The 21,039-nt window shown below is 48.6% G+C and overlaps 1 protein-coding gene across 6 annotated transcripts in view; it reads right to left on the reverse strand.

The window, feature by feature from the left end:
- The window catches only part of LOC106985630 (kelch-like protein 36), a 102,532-nt gene that overhangs the window by 17,385 nt on the left and 64,108 nt on the right, over positions 1-21,039 (reverse strand). For 4 of the 6 annotated variants that reach the window (XM_027076319.2, XM_027076322.2, XM_053210881.1 and 1 more), the window contains 2 exons: positions 14,282-14,342; positions 8,917-9,957 (listed from right to left, as the gene is read on the reverse strand). In XM_027076319.2, the coding sequence (XP_026932120.1) occupies positions 8,917-9,957; positions 14,282-14,342 (1,102 nt within the window). The remainder of the gene's footprint in view (positions 1-8,916; positions 9,958-14,281; positions 14,343-21,039) is intronic. The other 2 variants (XM_053210883.1, XM_053210882.1) reach the window with 1 other exon arrangement.

Raw genomic sequence — 21,039 nt, forward strand, 5'->3', positions numbered from 1 at the left:
TGAATCCTCAGCAATCCAGAGGAGCGGCACCATCCCCCTTTCACCAGGAAGGAGACGGAGTCTCTAAACCCCCGCCGGCCGGCCTGTGTCACTCGGGAGCTACGGGGCACAGCCGGTGCCTAAAAGCCACGATCTGCAGCCACGCCGCTTCCTTTTAAATCGTGTCCCAGAAAAGAAAAAGGGAGTGAGCGTACGTGTGATGTCAGCACCCATCCAAGGCATCCAACAAAAGCAAGCTTCTTAATTCTACACCGCAGCTGGACTGGCAGGTCTCAGACTCGAGCTTTAAATGAGGAAATTAATTTGCACAGCTCTAACATCCGCACACACCTATCCCCTCCGTCCTGGGACAGTAAGTGTCCTCTTGCCTCTAACTGACGAAGCACAGTGAATGATTTTCCCATTTACAAAAAGTAAAGCATCACAGGCTCCAGAAGACCCGCTGGGACCTGTTCAACTAGTCTGGGCTGGCACAGCTCTCCACTCTCTCCCCTACGGCGGGCACAGCGCTGGGCGTCCGTGAGGACCGCGCCAGGTACAGAGCTGGGCCTCGCGCGACATGTGACGCCTCCCGGCAGAGACGGGACAGGGCGTGTGACAAGACAGTGTGCCGCGGGGCTCAGCTGTACCGTTTGTTACTGTGCTCACACCCCTGTCAGGGGGCCACCGCTATCCTGCTCACGTCACAGGCGAGAGAACAGAGGCCCAGAGGGTTAGGGAGCCGGCACGTCTGTGGCCTGAGCTGACGCGTCACCCGCATCCACACTGCCCCTCAGCGAGTACCGGGCTCCACGCCACGACCCTTTCTCACAAAGGTTTCAGGGCTCACTTTCCCCGCAGGCTTAAGATCTCCTCCTTAAAACAGAGCTGTGTGTTGTGTTTGTGGCGTATTATCACGACGGTCCATACTTGTCAACGTGTGCCCCAGAACGGCAATTATTTAACATAATTATTCCATTAAAAAATCTGTGCACTTCCAAATGGGCATCCGTCCCAGATGAACACTCCAGCAGAGGCACGACCCCTGTGAATCTCTGCCACAGCAGCTTTACATCTACGAACAATAATGCTGTTTCTGCCAAACCAGAAGACTCGGAATCCACCGCCTTCTCACCACCAGGACCTCTGCTAACTGACACGCTGCCGCTCGCTGAGCCCCGCCCGGGCACCGGGTCCTGGAAGCACAGAGGTGGCTGAGAGGTGGCCCTGCTGCAGGAGAGCTTGTAGACCAGCGAAAAGGGGACAACGGGGCAGGCTGAACCGAAGGTGGGTCGGCGGACGGGATGCTCAGCCAGATCCACAGACTGGACAACCCGTCAGGCGGCAGGGGGCCGAGGACGGCAAATGGCAGCTGGCATGGCAAGGTCTCCGGCCGGGGCGATGGGGCCTCCCACCCAGAGCAGGCTTCTTGTTGTTGCATACAGTGATGAGGTCACAAGCTCAGTTTCAGAGGTGTGGAAACGAGGTACCCAGATTACACCAGTCGGCAGTGCACTCACACCCACAGAGCGGCAAGTACCACATCTACACACACACACACACACACACACACACACACACAGGCCCACAGCTTGCAGCTGGCACCAGACATCCTCAGCAGGAGTGATGTGTCAGGAGCGGAGCCCTAAGCACCACCCACATGTAAGAGGCAGCCCAAGAAGAACCTAGAAGGACGCGGGGGATTGAATTAACAGTGGAGGCGGAAGCAGGCTCTAGGCCCCCAGGAAGGAGAGCCAGAGCGGAGCAGCCTGAAGCCTGCCTGAGGAGTGAGACAGGACTGGGGTGCCGAGGGGCTCACAGGACTGTGGAGGGAGGGAGCCAGGGAAGGACCGACTCACCGCTGGGGAAAGAAAGGAAACAGCAACCTCAATTTCTTTTGAGGACTGCAAGGAAGGAGCGGCTTCTAGGGTGGGGGAGGGGCAAAGACAGAAGAGGGAGGTGGCTTGGTGACAGTAATTCTTGTTCAGCAAGACACGGAAGGAAAATGCAAAGAAAAGGACCAGAAGATCTGAAATCTCCCTCCCGTGTTAACTGCCTTAACAGACTCAAAAACATGTTTGCAGACGGTCAAAAGTACTTTGAGTTAATATCTTCTTAAATACAAAAAAAAAAAAAAATCAACTCCACGCTCAACAGGAAACAGGTGTGGGGCGCCTGGGTGGCTCAGTCCGTGAACCGTCAGGTCACTTCGGCTCAGGTCATGATCTCAAGGTTCATGAGTTCGAGCCCCACGTCGGGCTCTGTGCTGACAGCTCGGATTCTGTGCCTCCCTCACTCTCTGCTCCTCCCCTGCTTATGTTTGCAACCGAGCCACGTGCCCAGAATAATCTGCATACCTGCAGGCTGAAACACTCCAGCCCTGTGGAGTCAGAGAATATACCCAATTTAAAGTTGACTATCAGCTGACTTCTTTCCAACACTGATCTGGGAAGCAGCAGGTACTGGCTGGACAGAAACCTTTAGTTTCTACATCGACCCTTCCCGTTGGAACCAACGCCAGCTTCGGGCCACTGCTCTCAGTTCACTTATTTTTTAAGGGAGGGGAAAAAAAAAAAAAAAAAGCAGTTTCACTGTTCGGCATCTACAATCTCAAATTCAAGTCTCTCAGCATCACCTAGTGGTTTGCTCAATGACTGCAAGTAACAGAACATTCCAAACAGCCATGTAGCCACAAAATGAACAGGGCAAAAACTCAAAGCACGTAATCTGGAACAAAAAGACACTCAGTACATTTACTAGAGGATGTACTGAACTAGCTTCAAGTCTTCAACATTCTTTACAAGAGCCTCTGGTACAATATTCAAACATTTGTAGATTAAGGTCTTTATGGTAGAACATACAGAGAAGAAACCATTCCAAACATTCCAGATTTTCCTGAATCATGACACTGCTATTCTAGAACGTTCTCTACAGTGGCAAGTCTTACCCAAGCTAAAATAAAGTTACCATTCTGTCGTTAGCATCTTCCAGTGAGCCTAAACACTACTCTCGAAGGCGGGCTGACTGGAAGCAGTCTTCCCTGAAGGCGCACTGCGTATCTCCATGGCAGGAGGCGCCATCACCCCCACCTAGTATCAGACAACCCCGTCACGCCGCTAACTGCTCTGCTGAGTCCTTCCCGTGTGCGTACCAGAGCTTCCTGGCCTCCTCGGTCCCGGCCTGATCTTGCCATCCCCACTGATTCCAGCACATCTCCTACTGGCCTCAGGCCCCACACCTCTCTGCAGATGATTGCTGTCTTTCTGCTAATAAGAGCGGACATCTGTTCCTTTCGTATCTTATTCTTCAGACAATGCTCAAGACAAGGCCAATCATCACTCACTGACCTAGAGAGTAGGTGGCATACAGAAAGTAACTATTAAGGGTAATGTGGGGGTGAATTAAACATCTGGAGACTAAAGTTGTTGGTTCCACTCAAGTTTGTTAGAAACGACCTGGTGGAGTTTGAGGGTCATCCTATCACACTGTTCAGAAAGCCTCCAGGCGCCCCTGCAAAGGAGACTCAAGGCACGAGTCCAGGAAGACAACCAGCAGACAACCAGAGTTCAAACCCTGACTCTGCCACTCCATTCACTTCGCAGCCTGGAACAGAAGACTCCAGCCTCCCTTGTGGCAGAGTCGACAGGCTGCACCGTGCAAGGCCATGAGAGGTGCAGACACGAGAGCACAACGGGTCTACAGAGGCACCTAGCAGGATGGCAGGCACTGATAATCCTTATTAGAATAGAAAGAACGGAGGGGCTCCTGGGTGGCTAGTGGGTTAAGCGTCCGACTTCGGCTCGGGTCATGTTCTCACTGTTCGTGGGTTCGAGCCCCACGTCGGGCTCTGTGCTGACAGCTTGGAGCTTGGAGCCTGGAGCCTGCTCCCGATTCTGGGTCTCCCTCTCTCTCTGCCCCTCCCCTGCTCGTGCTCGGTCTCTCTCTCTCTCTCAAAAATTAACAAACATTAAAAAACATATTTTTTTTAAAAAAGAAAAGAAACAACTGATGTAGGCAGGAAGACACGGAAAAAGGAAATTAATTTATGGAAAACTTTGAGCAAACCAACAAGTTTCAGTACTCCAAGAAGTTAAATTACTTAAAATTAAGTTTTGGACATTCTGTGAATATACATCAAGGTCCATTTAAAAAGAAATGAAAGTTTGTAAAAAAAATTAAATTAAATATCTCCTCGGGGCGCCTGGGCGGCTAGGTGGGCTAAATGTCCAACTCTTGGTCTCGGCTCAGGTTGTGGTTTCACGTTTTGTGGGTTCGAGCCCCGCATCAGGCTGTGAGCCGACAGCACGGGGCCTGCTTGGGATTCTTTCTCTCCTCCTCTCTCTGCCCCTCCCCCACTCACTCTCTTTCTCTCTCAAAATGAATACACTTAAAAAAAAAAAAAAAAAGATGAAATTTCTTCTCATCTGGAACTTCTCTTAAGAAACACACATCCAAACGATGTAAAGGTTTGGTTCTGCAGCACCTGACACTGGGCCCGCCCCCCTCAACAGCTGCGAAGACCACAACCGGGCGGAACACAGACAGACACCTGTGATGCGCTCCTCCTCTCCCTCCCGGCGACACACACGTGCAAAGATCCTAATTCCTATCAAGGGTCATCTGTCACTATTGCTGAATCCTGCCACTTGTAACTCAAGTCAATTCTTCTTGACTTGCAGACAAGCCAGTAGGAATCTGGCTTTGGCCTAACTCTCGGCTGCATTTAGTTCAGTTTCTTTTATAACATCACCAATTGCATTCGCTATTGTATTCCTATCCTGAAGTCCAATAAGCACTCTAACAATTTCTGAGGTCAAAAGAATTAAAACGAGGAAGGGCGGAGCCAAAGGACAAAAGGCAGGGTACTTCCTGAGGCTGAAACTTGAAGTGGGACCTGTGAACCCAAAGTCATCACTGTTGGTTCTCTATTTCACCTTTTAAGGCAAATAATCACAAGTTAACTGGAACAACAAACCTCCCCCAGAGGCCTTCCTTCCAGTTCATTACTGTCAGTGTAATTTACCCAGACAGCGGCTGTAGGAAGCTGGCCTCCTCAACCCACCCTTCGCACCGGGCTGGGGGGGGACTGCCCCACGCAACGTTGACCAGAATGGCACAGAATGCCAGAATGATCCATACCACATACAAGGTCCGAAGTGCCTTCGCTTCTGTACCAGCTTAAACATTAAATGGCTGAATTAAAATTAACTTTCTTATGAAATCTGCTGACACGCGGAAAAACTGAGTGGTTAACAGCCTTTCTTGTATTTCTTGTATTTGAAGACATACACAGTGGCTGAGTGGTTAACTGAGTGGTTAACAGCCTTTCTTGTATTTCAAGACATACACAGTGGCTCACTTAAACTGCCACAAATCATTCCAATGAAATGATTTACAAACCCGGAGGCAACACTTGCACTGTAAACTTTTAAGTCAATATAAAGCAGAATTATTTTTGTATGTATTTTAGGCATCAAATTTTGTTTTCCTACAATTAGGATTTAGAGGTCACGGTACCTTTTAAAATCCGTGAAAATGCAGGGCAGAGAACTTTCCTGGATTCTTAAGGCCCAGTAACTGGCCTGTAATCAACATTCTGATGCTGACCTGCTTTTTCTGTCACCTTCCTAAACTGTCCAGAGCATCCTATAAGTGTTTCCCTTTCCCTCATCGCATCACTTTGGAAGGACACAAGCTCTCTTGGGTTACCAAATCAGGAGCAGGACAGCAAAGTGACCAAAACGTACCACTATCCGTTGGCTGCACAGACCAACACACGCTCTGTAAGTAAGTGGAGGGGGGTCTCGATTTAGTTCTGTGAGAGAGAGAGACGCGGCCCAAATACCAGCAGGACCATAAACACAGTGAATCAGACAGGGACCGAACGCTCCATCCACAAGCATGACTCCTACAAACCGGTGCTGGTACCTTTTCAGCTACATTATGCTACATTATCACTACCTCCGCTGCTCTGGAAAAGCTGAAGAGGAAATACAAACTATTTAAGAAATCATTCCCCTAGGAAAAGGGAAGTATAAATAAATATGGCTTATAAGCCACCAAAATGATCGATCACAAGGTATGTACTTGTTTACGTATTTGAAATAAATACGGACACAGGAATTCATTTTTCTAAGCAGATCCAACTTGTAATGATTCTGCTGCTGTCTCCAGGAACAAATTTTAGGTATAAAACCACTGTGCGATTCCATACATTAATAGGTTTTGACTAAAACTCATAATAAACGGTAGCGTTAGGGACTTCAATTTCTTCACCAGACAGGTGTATTTTTAGAGCTGTCAAGGACCTCAGTTTACTTTGCTCTTTCCCCCTGGAATTTTAATTCATTTTATTTGGGTTTCAGCCTAGTCCCTCTCCTTGCCCACCATTATTTACACTCCTCTGACACAAGATACACCGATGCACGATTTTAAAAGCCGAACATAAAATACAAAACAGCTCTATTTGTGACTCGAAAGCATCGGATATGATAAATGTTTCTTAGCAAAAGCCCAGAGAAGTTAAACATTCGTCACAACACACAGGGAACCCCTGTACTACCTGTGTGTCCCCCACACTTACTCTTAAACGTGGACAGGTCTACGGCTTGGTAACCACTTTCAGATACAAGCTACGATTTTCAAGTTTCTTTTCCTCACCTCCTGGTTCAGCTGTTACTACTGAAAAGTGGCAAATGTCCCCTCTCAGACTGCAACGAGCAGGCACTGCCACAGAACCCACCCCCACCCCCAAGCCCATGCAGGCCCCTGCTCCCTGCAGGCTGCAGGAAAGCACTCTGGGGGTCAGCCCAAGGGCTCCTCCCTTCCAACTCCTGGAGTAAGAGTTTCTACTTGAGTTCCCACCAATGCACCAAAACGTGGACAACCTACACCAAGAAGGTGAGAGCAGAAGCCACTAACGTAACGGATCAACACGTACAGGTAGTCGAGAGCTGGCTGTATTTTGGGTCAAAATGCCTTAGGTGGTGTTCTTATTGTTTACAGTTGGTTTATCTTCCTAATTTGTATCTCACTGGCGGTTACACAAAAATTAGTTGGCATTTATTAACCACAGACTTAATGACAGGGCAGAGGATCCAGAAATGTGGGCATCCAAACGAAATGAACTTGGGATTTAAAAAAAAAAAAAAAAAAAAAAAAAAAAAAATCAAGTGTGGATACTGATATTATTCTAAGAATTCAAAGCAGAAAAAACTTCATATCTGAACTATTTCCCTCTCCCTGTTGACCAAAAGTTAATAAATACAATAATCAACATAAAAATTACTCTCTTAGTAGAACCAGTTAGATGCTAATGCTAATTCTGGGATAACCATCATCAACAGATCTTTTAATGGAACTACAGTCTCTCTCAGTTAAATGCTGCTTAAAATAAGTGGGCCTACGCTTAAAAACCTGCCCATTCGAGCGAAGTCTGTGGCAGTGATCTTACCCGTAACAAACTGAATTTATTTCACCGTCTTACAAAGTAAACGTCTACACAGGAGCCTGTAACAAAGAGGAAGAAATTGCAAACAATACCACTTTGCCTAAGCTGTGTGTGGTCCCAGGAGTTTAGTGTCGCTGCCACCGCTGCTCTGTTTTACAGGAAGCAGTACTCAAAACTACTTTCTCTATTTCTAAGCAGCAATTTCTAAGTCTCTATTTCTAAGACTCAATAAAAAGTCTCAAAATAATAAAGTATCTTTATTTTTTTAAGTTTATTCATTTTTGAGAGACAGAGAGAGACAGAGCGCAAGTGGGAGAGAAGCAGAGACAGAGGGAGACACAGAATCCGAAGCAGGCTCCAGGCTCCAAGCTGTCACCAGAGCCCGACGCGGGACTCGAACTCACAAACCGCGAGATCATGACCTGAGCCGAAGTCCGATGCTCAACTGACTGGGCCACCCAGGCGCCCCGAGACAGCCTTTTTTAACTCCGCTAGCGGGACGAGAACCTGAAGAGCTGGCGACTGAACTTCTCAGGACAGAGAAACCTGAAGGAATACGTTGGCTTCTTAGCTATGTATAAACATAGACAGCCCCTGCATTTCCGATTCTTAGTAAATTCGCCCTTTGAGCCTGAACCCTCAAAAAAAAAAATCATCAACTTTGTCCCAAATTACTGCAGTCTTTCTTTTCCTGTCAAGAGCTCACCCTCATGTGCTACAACGAACTAAAATCCATGTCCTCAATCCAAAACAGACGACAAAAGAAAACCACCCCCGCCAGGGTGCCTGGGCGGCTCAGGCAGTTGAGCAGCCGACTTTGGCTCAGGTCGTGATCTCACAGTTCGTTCGTGGGTTCAACCCCCATGTCAGGCTCTGTGCTGACAGCTCAGAGCCTGGAGCCTGCTTTGGATTCTATGTCTGTCTGTCTCTCTCTGCCCCCCCACCCCCCTCGCGCTCTGTCTCTCTCCCTCTCTCAAAAATAATAAACATTAAAAAAATTTAAAGAAAGAAAAAACCCCAAATGCTTTCTAACATCCTAAGAAAGAACGGAACAGAAACAGTGCAAAGTTCAGTCCACATCAAGGATTCCACAGCACAGGTGTGCAAGAGCTGTGACACACGTACACGTCCATTCACTCACACGATGGAGAAGTACTGGATCAAAAGGCAAGAAAGTGGAAATGTAACCCCTCAGCAGAAAAGGACTGGTAACAGACACGGACTGTTCACTTAACACAAAGGTATGAGCACACCCCCGCCCCGCCCCCCCCCCCCTCCCCCGCCCCTGGCACTGTGCTCAGCTATCCTTTTACGTCTAGACAGGTAACAATTAAGGCATGGCCATTCTCGAGAAATTCCTAGTAACACACAGGTCAGGGCCTGCTGCCGCGGGTAACCGTCAGCCCAGACAGCCTCAAAGTTCCTCACCCGGAGCGAAGGAGCCCTGCTCCCATCTCCACTCTCCACCTGTGTCTTTTGAACTATACCTGCAATCTTTATGGCTACGGGATCCTCTGAAACTGGAACAAGCCCTTCTTTGACTTCGACCTGCTTTTCAGAGACCAGGGGGGACGTGGCGGGAGGGGAATACTTAGTTTCCACAGAAGCCACGGGCGAGGAGGAAGAGGGCTTAGAATCATGAAAAAGACTGGCCCACGACTTAGGCTGGCTGGCGGGAGCGGTGCCCGCCACAGAGGCCGGGGCATCGGCAGCAGGGGCAGCGCTCTCGGCTTTAGCAGCGTCCGAGTCCGGGCTTTCCACAGTGTGCAACTCGACCCCATTGGCAGCTGAGCCCTCGCCCGAGGATTCAAGTATTTGTCCATTAGCAACGGCAAGGTTTTCAGTAGTGTGAGTCCCCGTGTAAGGCTGAGCCACCGCTGTCCTCAACAGGCTGTCCCTGCCGGCCTCTGCGGGGAGGCAGGACTGTTCCAAGTCAGCCCCGTGGCAGCTCCCGGGCTGCCCTGCAGTCCTCGCATCGCCGTCGAGGGCTCCAGGGAAAGGCCCGCCGGACACAGCATCGCTGACGAAGTCCGTGGAACCCTGAGGGCTGCCGCAAGTCCTGGGTGTCCCCGATGGGGGCGCCGCGCCCGCTAACTCCACATCCTCTGAGCCTACGCTGTTCGGGACCGCTGGGTTGGCGTGGCCATTGACCAGGGCGTCTGTGGGAATACTCCCCTCACCGCCATCTTTCAAGTAACTGTAATATCCTGGTGGACGTTTTTTCTTCTTTTTACGCTCCCTCTGTCCGAGACCACCCGCGACACCGTCGTTTTCTAGAACTTCCACCTCCACGCTAGAGCTGCCGTCCAGAGCAAGGGCAGAGCCTGGGTACTGGCAGTCCACGGAGCCGTAGGCCGCTTCTTTATCTACGTCATCAGGGATCTTTTTGGAAGTTGTGCAACTGAGGATAAATTCAGGGGCCTGAGGATTCAATGTGCTTGAAATACTGTAGTTGGGAGTTCTCGGCAAAGTGTCGTTAGGTTCAATTACTTCATTAACACCAAACTCAATTCTCTGATATTCTTGTCCTGTTTAGAAAGACAAGGATCAGCGAATATCCCATTAGTTGAGAACACGGCTTATAGACGTCTCAAAAATTATTTTCTTTTTGAAACTGAACCCTTAAAGTCTTCTTCTAATTAACAAAGCTGTGACATTTTATTTCTGTGCAAAAAATCTGCTGAAAATAGATAACTATGAAATTTTATTTAATTTAGAGATATGAAAAACAGAAGCCTGTATTTATTTTCCACTTTCAGGGTAGCCACGGGAGACTTCCAGAAGGCAGAAATTTAAATGAGATTATAATAGAAAGCAAGTAATATTTTGCCTGTCTAAAAACACCCCTCAGTGAAATATGACTTTACTGGCTTGCTTTCTGGGGTATATGTATTTTGGACAACTTAATTAAAAAAAAAAAAAAAAACCATGACAACTAACTTACGGACTTGAAGTCATTGCTGTATTTATGACTTCTCTAACTGGTGTAATTTAATAATTCAGGAAATATAAACTACACCAGAATTAATCCTCTACATAAAAGCGCACTTCAGAGGTGCTCCTTACAATTACCCATCTCCTCGGGGCGCCTGGGTGGCTCAGTCGGTTAAGCATGTTGACTTCGGCTCAGGTCATGATCTCGCAGTTTGTGAGTTCAAGCCCCACACTGGGCTCCGTGCTGACAGCTCAGAGCCTGGAGCCTGCTTCGGATTCTGTGTCTCCCTCTCTCTCTGCCCCTTCCCTGCTCATGCTCTGTCTCTCTCTCTCTCAAAAAATGAATAAACATTAAAAAAATAACAAAACAATCACCCATCTCCTGATCTCCTCCACTGACAACCTTAACTGAAGTCTGAAAATGGCTTTGCGTGAATGCATGTAAATGTGCACTAAATGAATTCATAATGGATGAACTCCACGGGTGAAGAAGATACTTCCAAAAATACCCAAAGACAGTTAGGACTGCACACTTTTAGAAACCTCTTTGGGACCTTTCACTACTTCCTGCCAACGGACAACAATCTACACGTGCCACCATTCCGAAAGGTACATTTTTTTCATAGTTTACATTTCTGAAATTACGTTAAGTTTTAGAATCAACTGCAGCTTTCAACAGACATCAAGCATCAGTGTCATCTTCTATCTGACGCAACAGTTCTAAATTTTGAAGTTAAGGAAAGGCCACATGCCTTCTAACTCATCTTTAACGCCTAACTGAGGATTTCTCCGAGTCTAGCCTAAGAAGCCAACTTCTCAAAACATGTATTTCAAAAAAAACCCACCCTATAGGCCAGAAGAACTGGGCTCTATTAGAAATATCCTATGTTTCACCTCGGAAGTCTTTTAAAAAGCAGCCCCCAGGAGGCGGCAATTACGTGCAAGTTACTGGAGGGCAGGGGTGTCAACAGTCTAATTCTTCATCCGTTTAGTGATCACACCTGGGGGGCGGGAGGGGGCGAACACCTGCCCAACACCAGAAAGTTCCTGAAAAAGGAATACTAGTGATGGTTACAGCTAACAGCACATTTCCACATAAAGCCACCACCATGACCACTTGAATCCTTTGGTCCTTGAACACTGATTTTTTGTTGCCTTATTTTGAAAAGAATCACTAAAGACAAGTGAACTTCTCCACCATCATACCTAGAAGTAGACCGTCCACTCTGCTTCCAGGCATCCCCTACTCCGCGGTGCTGCGAGGGTGCAATGCCACTGCATGGACTGACACGGATGTATTTGAGGAAATGAAGAGCACGCCACACAGGGAGGCTACCCTGGGGACACTGGTGCGTATTGTGACATCTGATTATAAATTAGTATGCGCTGTGTCAGGCAGTCTGTGCAAGATTTTAACTCCAACAGACACAGTGCCTTCCACATCTCAATCCTTGATCTTATCGTGTCCCAGAATATTCTAGAACACGATATATTTCCTTAATCTTATATCACAGGATGTTCTAGAACATGATATGGCATTTCCTTAATCTTATCGTATCACAGAATATTCTAGAACATGATGTGACATTAATGGAATCATCTCACTACGCTACGGCCATTGTGAAAACATGATCCTGTCTAGGGTCTGACTGCATCACTGGAAGGCAGAGTCCTACCCAGAACAGCTCCTCCTCTTCGCCAGAACACACACCACGGACATGCGTGCGCACTGCCCCACACGGCAGAGGAGTCAGGGGAAGCCAGTCGGTGCGGGCTGACGGACCGGTGGAAGCCCGCGAAGCCAGGCTTTACACAACACAGTCGAAGCAGTGGGTGACTGGGGACCGCTCAGCGCTCAGGCTGTAGAGGCAGTGGGTGGTTGGGGGAGGGAAGCAGCTCAAGTAAAACAATGACATCCTAGCAGCGTTTTGCCAAGCGTGCTCCCTGCAGCTCCCTGGGTTCCTGAACGTGCCCCGCGGTCTGCAATGCTCAGGGGCCCCTACAGGCTGTCGTGCCCGCCACTGTCCAAGAACTGCTGCTTAAGTGGCTTGCTCAGCTCATTTGTCCAATTAATAGAGCAGCCAGCCACGTGCAAAGTGCTTACTATTATCACAGAGGGTTGAGTGAGGAGTAAGGCAGAGTCCCTGCCCCAGGGAGTGACATTTACCTGCAGACAAACACCTCGGACTGAAGCTGACAGTACGGAGGGAGGGCAAGACAAGGCCTCAACGGTCTACAGAGAGAATGCTTCCAGATGCAGGAAAGAGCGCCAATTTCCACGAGAAGCTACAGAGGCAGGACAGCTGGCTGGGAGCGGGGGGAGAGGGGGGAGCACACTATTTCCAGCTGTGGGAAGTGACTGAAGGAAAGGAGAGACAGGAAAGGCACGCCGTGATGAGCCCCTGCAAAGAGCCCGCTGCAGCTGCCTACGGTGAGAGGCAGAGGACGTCATCCTACATCATTCATCCAAAACCACACTGGGGGTTGACAACATTCCAGATACGACACCGTGCAGCTGCTGAGCACACAGACGTGGACGACCACGATCCCTGCCGCCACGGCTGCACTCAGCCCGGAAAGGGGGGCGGACTCATCACTGGACGGTGGGACAAGCACTGTAAGAAAACAGACGTCATGGAAACGCGAGAGAACAGAAAAGGCCTCGGAGAAAAAGGGGCCTTTAAGCTGGCCGGTCTCTACCAGCATGAGCAGGTGGCAAGGTCCCAGCTGTGTTTTCAGCAGATTAAAAGGTGGACTTGAGACAATGGAGAACAGGGGACAAGAAGCAGTAACTGAACAGAGAACAGCCTGGAAGGCGGGTACGGCGCGAGAAAGGGAAGGAGAGAGCTGGACGCTGGGAAGAGCTGGCGGGGCCTCCCGTCTCCAGCCTGCGCCCCTTGGGCGGGTGGTGAGGCCGTTAACTGGACAAGAATAAAAGGAGTAACATGAAAGGGAAAAGAACGAGACATTTTAAAGCACTGAGGAGACACCTGCAGCATGCTTACGACGTGCAGAATACAGGGAGACAGACTGCAATCCAGCGGACTCGGGCAACAGCCGCCCTGGAGGCTGGGCAGCAGGCAGGGGGGCCGGCTCCCTCCAGCTCACTTCACTCCGTCCCATCCTGAGCCGCCACCAGAACTGCCCTTCCCCTTGCCATCTCCGAGACGCCGGCTTCTCAGCTGCTAACGTGAGACACAGGCTCTCTCTGATTTTACCGTGCACAAAGTCCAGACAGTCTCTTCAAAGCGCACGTCTAGACTATAATTAAGAGCCCATGCTAACGAAGCACGGAACCGGATCCCTGGCTCTCCAAGGAAAGGGTCAGCGTTCGCTTCTCCGAGGCCAGCGAGGGACCTTAATGATCCAGACTGAACACGGTCCACACGGACCCGACCCGCGCGGTGACGGCAGCCCGCGGTAACCGAACCACCCGCCACTCCTTAAACCCCGCGGCCTTCGACAACACAAGATCACTGCATCTCAGCGGGCACCGTCTCCGGGAATCGGCTCTGCGCCCGCTCTCGGGGAGGCGGCAGCTGCGGCCCGGCAGCCTCCCCAACCAGGAGGAAGCCCGCGGAGAAGTTTCTCAGAAAGCTCTGGCCGTGAAAAACCTACCTGTGCAGCTGAGAACGGTGAAGAGAAAAACAGACTCGAACAAGCAACTCCTTCGCTAAACCTGGAACATCTGATACTCTGAAGCCCAGGAGACACTTAACTCCTCAGTCAAAACGGTGCAGTGATCAAATATGCTATAGCTTACAGCGAAAACACTGAGCAGTAAGGCAATGTTTACTGGAAAAGTAGGAACGAGCAGGAAATGTGGCTTCCAGGCCTCCTGCCCGTCCCCCCCCCCACCCCCCCCCAGCACACAGGGCCAGCACGCACGTCCGGGGGGTAGAGGAGAGACCAGCTTACCATCGGGTAGTTCATCGGGAGCTTGTGTGCCACACAGAACCGTTCCATTGTAGGGAGGAAGCTGCACAGGGAAGTGGAAAACAAATTTTAATTCAACAACATGTTAACACCCAACACATGTTTCTTCGTTAAGGCAACACTTCGTTAGAACTCTTTATCCGTTCAACTTCTCGTGACATTTGTTTACCACAATAACATACCCTGACGGTAAAATTAAATCACCTTCATTTAAGAAACAAATACCACAGGAATGCTTTTAAATATTGCCATTAAGATCCAAAAATGAGGCAAAATAATAAAAACAGACTCCAACGGACACGTGAATCAACTACGATACAATGCTACGACCAACACCCCCGTCTCACAGGACGTCAGGCGGCCCACAGGTACCGCGGCCGCTTGTCCCGGGCCCCCGACAAAGATGACCCGTACTGCCCGTCGGCGTTTCAGGTTCACCTCACACGCGCCAGCACGGCCAGTGGAGGCCAGGACCAGGCCCACGGGCAGAGTGCCGAGAGCCCACAGAGAAGCCTGAGAATCACGGCTCCTTTTTGACGCAGTGCCTTAAATCGCTGAATGAAAGGCTGGAAAAAGCATTCCTTGTTTAGGAGAGAGAAAGCAAAACAGCAAGTGTCTGACCTCTTTGTAAAAAGCAGGAAGGTAGTGTTATGAATATCCCAAATGTTTCTTCTTCCTAGCTACGCCGTCGCATTTAAGACTTGGAAATGTTTCAAACGGACACATTCGGGGTAAGGATGCTTAGGACGGAAGGGCTAAGGCAAGTGGACCTGAAGAACGAACAGAAGAGCAAAGCAACGACACCCTAACACAGCCCTTCTCCAAGCGTGTCCCCCGCAGCGCCCGGGCTTCCTGGACGGGCCCCGGGGACGGTCACGCCCGCCACTGTCCGAGAACTGCTGCGTCAGTGGCTTCCTCGGCTGATTTCTCCAATTAACTCTCAGCACGTCGACTCAATAATCACGGAGACAAACTCTTACCACTCCAAGTCACCAAGTTCTCTCCCCCAAGAGAACCTAAGGAAACAAAGAGCAGTTCAAAAGGAACTGAACAGGGGCGCCTGGGTGGCTCCGTCGGTGGAGCGTCCAACTTCGGCTCAGGTCATGATCTCACGGTCGTGAGTTCGAGCCCCGTGTCGGGCTCTGTGCTGACAGCTCAGAGCCTGGAGCCTGTTTTGGATTCTGTGTCTCCCTGTCTCTCTGAACCTCCCCCGTTCATGCTCTCTCTCTCTCTCTCTCTCTCAAAAATCAATAAAGGTTAAAAAAAATTTTTTAAAAACAAAGCAAAAAAAACAAAAGGAAGCGAACACTTTCAGGACCGGAGAGCTATGCGTGTTTCCACCACGTATTCCCACTAGGGGGCGCACGGTTCCCATCCGCTGACACACCAGGAGAACCCATTCCGGGTGCGGCCAGGGGCTACCCTGCGACTCGCACCTCGCACGGGGTGCTGCAGCGTTGACCTCTGGCACAGACACACGGAGCAAAAAGGGCGCACGTGAGGACCAGTCACTTCCCGTTCCTCTGCAGCCACAAGGGAAGTTTATCAAGCTCCCGGATGCAGAGGGCCTTCTCTTTCTCTACCAGTGACAGCAGGGTGCCCCCTGGTGACAGAAATCTATACAACCGTAAGGCACCGAAAGTGCTTAGTTTTTTAATCACGCTGTATTTACACACACTGTGGTAAGGGGTAGAGGCAGGTCCCGAAAACAGACCTCCCACCCCAGCAGACTCCAGGGCAACAATGACAACCTGTTGGTGTTTAAAACACTCTGAGTTACTAATCTGGTAAGAGTGCAAATGTGGGAATTAGTGATGCTGGAATGAGTTCTGGCACAGAAGTATGTGTGTGTGTGTGTGTGTGTGTGTATTTTTTTCCTCTGTAAGCACGTGGCACCTTTAATTCAACAAACCTCCACCATTCATAAGATGCCCCTTAGTCTGTGGTAAATGTGGATTTATTATAGACAGCGGAATGAAATTGTAAGAGTTGTTCAAAGTTCCCTCTTTAACCGTGCAGCTATTTACGAGCATACAGACTTTCAAACTGAAGCAAAACCATAAAGCTCTCACACACGAATGCACGGTGAGCAACGCAAGACGCTGACATCTCGTGACATCAGGTACAAAGTGAGATCAACTTAGGCTGAGAATAGCGCCACCGTCTGGAGAAGTCACTGCTTGGGCCCTTTGATGAAGAAGGTCATGTTTTCAACAAATACTGTATGACATCCCTTACCTCTGGAATCTCAAAAACGAAAACACCTCAAATCCAAAACCCAAAGAGCGGAATGGTGGGTAGTTCCCAAGGCTGCGGACTGGCGGAACGGGAGAGACGCTGCTGAGGGGTAAGTACCTGCAACTCGCAGGTTAAGCCCTGGACAGGTGACACACTACACGGATTACAGGCAGCAAACCTGGCTGTGAACCTGAAGCCTGAGAGACCAGAGTTTAACCGTTGTCACAACTAAAGGAAACGGCAACTCTGTGACGAGACACAGCTAACTCTACGACAGCAATCTTGCAATATAAATGTATCAGATGTGGCGCCCACCTTATTAAGCTTACACAATTTTGTGTCGATCACATTTCATGAACTAACGTTTCAAAACCTTTTGGCACGGCCCCCATTTGTTCCGCCGTCTAAAAGCCCCTCGTGAACCTCAAGTCTCTCCTTTGAAGCCCCACAAGGACACCAGACCCCTGAGAGGAACAGTCTTAACTCTCCATAGCCAGACCCACACCCACGCACCCACGCACGCACAGACACACACAACCCTCAGCGTCTGCAGCGTGGCCCATCCCGCTCTGGTCTTGTTTTTCCCGTAACTGCACTAAGCATGTGTGCGTGTTGCCCCCAATACTGAAGTTCCAGAAGTCCCAAGAACAAGGAGCATTCATTCACCCCTTATTTGTGAACACTACTGACATGATGATGACTGGGGTTCGAAGCATGCTTATTCAGTAAATTGACTGTATTTCTTCCAGCTGGAGAAATTCATTTTTAAATCACGCTGCCTTACAAACTAGAGCACAGCTTTATAAAAAAAGGTACGCGGTATGTTACCTTTAAATTTCTACTAATATTTAAGATCACATACAGAAACCAGCTGAGAGGGTTTCTTCGGACTCTGTTCAACTACTGACCATCCTGTCTGGCCAGGGGCAAGCTTTCAAACAGGGAAAGTAAAACGGAGTCCAACACTCAGCTGAGAGAACAGGAGAAAAGCAGAATGTTCCTACAGTTTAACACTTTATGTTACTCAAACTTTGTTTTTTCAGTTCTTGGCCCCAGGGAGAGGAAAAAAATGCTTCTCAAATTCCTAACAGCCAAAGAAGTACATGATGAACAGGGCTGGTGCGAGTTCCCACGACGGCCACACGGAAGGCACAGCGCGGGCAGGAGCCACCGCCGTTCTCAGCGCGAGGCAAAAGGCCCGAGCCACGAGGCCACAGCACCAGGAGACAACAGCACCCACACACCCACCCAAGCAACCACACGGCACGCCACAAAACAGTCTGTGCCCCACGTGATGATGCTACTAGTATGCTCCAGACTCCTGAATTACAACAATTACGACAGAGAGAGAGCTTGGCCCAATCGCATTAATTAGCCTGTGTTTCCCCTCTGCGGGTCACTGGACCATATGTGATTCTGGCAGACGACATCTGTCATACCTGCCCCCAAACGCAACGCATATTCAAAAGCGAAAACACAGAAGACCCAGAAATGAGCCAGGCTTACGAAGATCTCTGGCTATAAACTCATTCTGTTAAGACACAGCCATTATTGCTACAGTAAAAAGCCTGACACGACTTTACCATCAAATCCTTATGTGCGAAGGTCTTCCACAGTAACTAATGACTGCCCAACATTCTGAGAGGTAAACAAACACCCCCGTTTCCCTGTAAGGAAGCACGATGAGTGGGAGGAAACTGCCAGAGCCACCAGGCCTACTTGAGTAGCAGAGTGACCAAGGAGCGCAGCTCTCCAGACTCTGAAATATGGTACATTCTCTACCTTCACATCACAGGAAAACCCACGTTTTTACTCTGACACTTACCTGCAAACTGGCTCTCACAAACCCACACAAATGCACACACTTGCGAAAAGCTTTTGTAAAATACACGAGTGGGGCTTTCTCATCTTTTGAAACCTTAATTGCCAAGCGCACAGGCTGTCCTGTCCCTGGCAGGTGCCTCTGTACTCTACTGTGATTCAAAGACAGAAATGACTTAAAACTCGAACCATTAGTACACAGAGTAGAACCTCAATTACACTAACACTTGGGGAATACGGGACGATCATGTTTTTCCTAATTGTTATTTTTTCTGTCAGGACACACTCAACTCCAAGCCTCATTCTACAAAATCTAACATGCACAGATGCATTTTATTACCTTAGGAAATACACTCTATAACGCAGCATTCACGGATTCCTGGCTCCTATCCTTAGATTCCTTAAAACGCCCTTACCATCAATGAACACAAAACAGATGGAGATGGGCACTGAAGGGATTTATTCACCTTGTCAACTGTAACCTGACCAAGCTTTGCTTTCGGTGATTTCTTCCTTTTTCCTGAAGTCAAAGAGGAGAAACCAATAAATCGCTCTCCAGTCTGTGCAGCTGAAGTAACGCTTTCAACACGCTGTCATTTAATCCTTCCTCTCCAGCTCCAGAGTCTAGAGTTCAAGAAGCCAAGGTGAAATGGGCAGGACTGGCCAAGGCCACATGCAACGCGGGCCGTGTGGCTCCAATCCTAAGGAGTCAGTATCTTCTGCTCCATCTTGCCAAGTAAAAAGAACTCCACACAAAAACACTCAAGTGGCTGGTTAGGTCTCATCAACGTCCTTATCCTTATCCTTACTCGTACCTCCCTTTGTTCTTTTCGATACAATTTCAACAGTTTTCATATTTAAAATACGAATATGAAAAAATATTCCAGATCAGTTTTATTAAACTAAAACAGAAATCATTAATTACATGTAAAAGACCTGAATGGTGAAATGTACCAAAATCGTGTTTAGGAAAACTCTCATAAAATTGTGAATTCTCCTACAAATGAGCCCATAATTTACACAATTCTAACTGAAATCTCAATGGGATTTTTCATGGAACGTGGCATGCTGATCACAGATTCTTAAGGAACAGTTAAGGAAGAAGGAGAACCAAAACACTTGGGGTGAGCACAAGAGGGTGAGGGCCCTCCCAGAAGACAGCCTACAATTAAAATGAGTGGCACCGTTGCAGAGATCAAGCACAAGGGCCAGAGCAAAGGGGCACTGCAACTGAGGGCCCAGTGCTGGGACAGCTCCCTGCAGCCAGGGCAGAGGACGAGGTCAAGCCCCACCGCACATGCACAGCGAAGTCCATTCGGCTGCACTGCATACTACAGTGAACACAAAAACCTTAAAACTTTCAGAAAAAAAAAATGGTGTCTTTGCTACGTCAGGGCAGGGAAGAATTTCTTAAAGACATTTATAAACCGGAAGTAAAAAAAAACAAGACGTTTGGCATGAAAGTTAAAAGTTAAAAAGTTACTTCCCATACCCAGCAAGCAAGCAAGCAAGCAAGCAAGCAAGAAAGCAAGAAAGAAAAGAAATGTGCATCTCACATGAAGTTTTTAAAAAGCCCCCGTGCTAGGGGCACCTGGATGGCTCACTCAGTTACATGTGCGGCTTCAGCTCAGGTCATGATTTCAGTCTGTGAGTCCGAGCCCCGCGTCTGGCTCTGTGCTGACAGCTCAGAGCCTGCTTCAGATTCTGGGTTGCCCCCTCTCTCTGCCCTTCCCCCCACTCACACTCTGTCTCTCAAAATAAAATAAAGACACACACACACACAAATTTTTTAAAGCCCTCGTGCCAGAAAAGATACTTGTAATATGCAAAACCAAAGACTATGAGTCCTGTAAGCAGTAAGAAAAAGACAAGCCACTTAATAAAAAATGCGGACAAGGGAGACAGGTAATTCACAGGAGGGCTGGGCATACGAAAGTAACCAAGCGGTTCTCAACTTTGCACCCTGGGAATATTGTAAATTAAAACAGTGAGAACCCATTCATAACCAGCCCGGCAGACTCACAAAAATTTTGAGCACCCCTGTAGTGAGAATAAGCGAGAAGCTTTTCTTTAACCGAGATGGTGACGGCGCTCACACACAGCTGGTGGCCATGCAGACGGTGAAACCCTTAGAAAGCGGATGAGCAGAGTAGCCAGTGAAACTAAACACTTACTCCTGGTGGCCCCAGCAATCCCACCCCTAGGAACAGATCTTGGAGAAACCCACAGAGCATGAGGACACACAGTAAAATATGTTTACCGCAACGTTTCTGTAGCACAGGAACCAAAGATCTAAACGGTCCTCAACAGGAAACAAGGCAAACGAGCTGTGGTACGTTCTACTGACGGTATCGAGAAATTGAAATCAAAGAACACGAATGTAGAACATGAATGTACGTTCATCAAAGCATGAATGTAAAGAATGTTACCTTAAAAGAAACAAACCTCAAAAGGATGAATCTACAGCTGACCCTTGGACAACACGGGTGTGAACGGTGCAGGCCCACGTCAGGCGGATTTTTTTCCAAAAACACAGAACAGTACTGTAAATGTATTTTCTCTTATTATTTTAACCTTTCCTTTTCTCTAGCTTACTTGGTTCTGAGAACACAGTATATAATACTTACAAAACCCAAAATATGGTAATCAACTGTTACCATTGTCATCGGTAAGGCTTCCGG

Source organism: Acinonyx jubatus, chromosome E2 (assembly GCF_027475565.1).
Source record: "Acinonyx jubatus isolate Ajub_Pintada_27869175 chromosome E2, VMU_Ajub_asm_v1.0, whole genome shotgun sequence".
NCBI lineage: Eukaryota > Metazoa > Chordata > Mammalia > Carnivora > Felidae > Acinonyx > Acinonyx jubatus.